A 2,517-nucleotide genomic window follows, 5' to 3' on the forward strand; every position below is an offset into this window, starting at 1 on the left:
ATGATGATGATGATGATGATGATGATGATGATCACGATGATGATGATGATGATGATGATGATGATGATGATGATGATGATGATGATGATGATGATGATGATGATGATGATATTCTATTTGTATCACGATCGCGCTGTGGAATCAGGCGTTCCTCAATTGTTGTACATGTGGAGTTATTGGTATCTGTTGAATTGTGTTGGTTCCGATGAAAAAAAACACCCATCTATCTGGAAGGGTAACTGAGACCTTGGGGAGTGAATGGGGGAAACGGCCGCCAATGTGTTGTGACTTCCAAAGCTTGAGAGTCCTTGGAAACTGAAAGCTTACCCTTTTTTGTGCCTTCAATCAAAGTCTTTCAGTAAAATCCAAGCATAAACGTGTTTTTAAATCGAAATAAACGGTGCTGAGCCCAAAAGAAAAAAAAGGAAAAAAAACCCAATAAATAACACCCACCTCAAACAAAACAAAACGGAACGAAAACAACAACAACAGTAACAACAACAACAACAACAGCAACAACAACAACAACAACAGCAACAACAACAACAACAACAACAACAGCAACAACAAAACCAGGAGAAAAATGCCACCCAGACTGCCAAATTATAATAATATTTCTTTCTTTCCTTTCTTTACTTTGACGAGCGCTTGATTTCTCAACGATGCCACTCTTCCCCATAATATTAAGGACACATTATAATTTCTCCTCCACAGTCTCCAAAGCCGTGGCCGGCTCAAGCAAGGTGCTGCTGGTCTGTGAGGGGCTGGACACAGTGACGTCAGTCGTGGTCAACGGAAAGTCCGTGGGCAGTGCAGACAACATGTTCGTCCGCTACACCTATGACGTCACTGGCATCGTCACGGTCAGTTGAGTTTAGTTTTAGTAATAAGAGTTTTACGGCACTTGCAACACAGTATAAAGTAAAGTTGTTCCCGCATCCGATCGGGACATTGGGGATAACTTTGTTAGTCAGACAACTTCCTGGCTTTTTCGGCATAATATTGTGGTAGGGTTGCCAGTTCCTTTCCACGCCGCGTTTACTTCCCCAACTGGAAGTCAGGTACCCATTTCTGCTGGGTGGGCAGGAGGGGCCGAAACAAATCCGTGTCCGAACCGAGGCTCGAACCCAGACTTCCCGCTTCGGAGACGAGCGCGCAACACATTAGGTCATATTATAAAAAGTGCTTCGATGTGTAACAATAGAGTAACAAACACCAAAAATTTTTTTTTTAGAGCAGCAAAAAGGATCTCCAGCTCTGTCTGTTTTCGGCCATCTTGGTCAGCGTTCCCCACGAATGGTTCCAGGACTTCATTTCAGACTCTACTGTGCGTCTCCAGGTCACTTTGGGCCTGCCCCTCTTGTGATGTCCTTCGGGTGTCCAGTGGAGAGTAGTTTTTACAATAGAGTCTGGTTCTCTTCTCAGAATATGTCAACCACCCACAAATTAGGCCATCGTCATCATTGCCTTTCTCACCCTGCACCGGGGTATAGGCCACAGGCAAACACCTTCCACCTTTCTCTATCTTGGCCTCTTGATGTTATTCCATGTCTTCCCACTTTTCCGTACATAAATTCTTCTCCAGGTTCCATGCTGTCTTCCCCTTGATCTCTTACCCTGTGGGTTTCAATCCAGAACTTTCTTTATTATGCATCTGCCTGACTTCCTGAGAGTATGTCCAATCCATCGCCACTGCCTTCTATCTACCTCATTTGTGACTGGGATCTGTCTTGTTTTCCTTAGCACTTCCACAATGGCGACCCTGGCTGTCCATCTGATCCTCAGTAACTTTCTTAGAATTAGGTACATACATTGTATCTGTATCACGACGTGGTGAAATCCGGCGCTCGTCAATTTTTGGGCATATGGGGTTATTGTTACTATCTTAAAGCCTGTTCATTTTCCTTTGTTTAGGGGGAAAAATTCATCTACACTGAATAGAAGTCGAAATATTTGCGATTGAAGGAGGTTACGATCGCCAGGTTTCAGAGGTAAAATTAGCGAGAAAATGGTCTCCAAAGTTTGGTAACTTCCATAGCTTTAGAGCCTTTGGGAAATGAAAATTTACATTTTTTGAGCCTTTAATCAATGTTTTTCTGCAATATCCACACTCAAATATGTTTTGAAATGGATATAAAAGGTGTTGAGCCCCCCCCCCCCCAAAAAAAAAAGTAAAAAAAAATTTCCAAACTGGCCGAAAACTGATGATTTCTCGGATGTCATTATTTTGACGAGAGCCTGCTTTCAGCACGATGCCTCACATTTTTCTTTCTCCAGGAAGGCGAGAACCGTATAGTTGTGGGTTTCCACTCGGCCGTGCGTGAGGCAGCCACGCGTGCCCAGCGGTCAAGCTACGTGATCCCGCCCAACTGCCCACCCCAGGTACAGAACGGACAGTGCCACGTGAACCAGATGAGAAAGGAGCAGTGTAGCTTTAGCTGGGATTGGGGGCCGTCCTTTCCGACACAGGGGATCTGGTGAGTGGGAGAGAGAGAGAGAGAGAGAGAGAGAGAGAGA

The 2,517-nt window shown here is 44.5% G+C and overlaps 1 protein-coding gene across 1 annotated transcript in view; it reads left to right on the top strand.

The window, feature by feature from the left end:
- Nucleotides 1-714: 714 nt before the first annotated feature.
- LOC101863684 (beta-mannosidase) overlaps nt 715-2,517 on the top strand; it is a gene marked incomplete at its 5' end in the record, with an annotated part of 28,827 nt that continues 27,024 nt past the window's right edge. The window contains 2 exon segments of the mRNA XM_013085268.2: nt 715-863; nt 2,278-2,477. Of these exon segments, the coding sequence (XP_012940722.1) occupies nt 715-863; nt 2,278-2,477 (349 nt within the window).

This window comes from Aplysia californica, unplaced genomic scaffold (assembly GCF_000002075.1).
Source record: "Aplysia californica isolate F4 #8 unplaced genomic scaffold, AplCal3.0 scaffold00360, whole genome shotgun sequence".
Classification (NCBI taxonomy): domain Eukaryota; kingdom Metazoa; phylum Mollusca; class Gastropoda; order Aplysiida; family Aplysiidae; genus Aplysia; species Aplysia californica.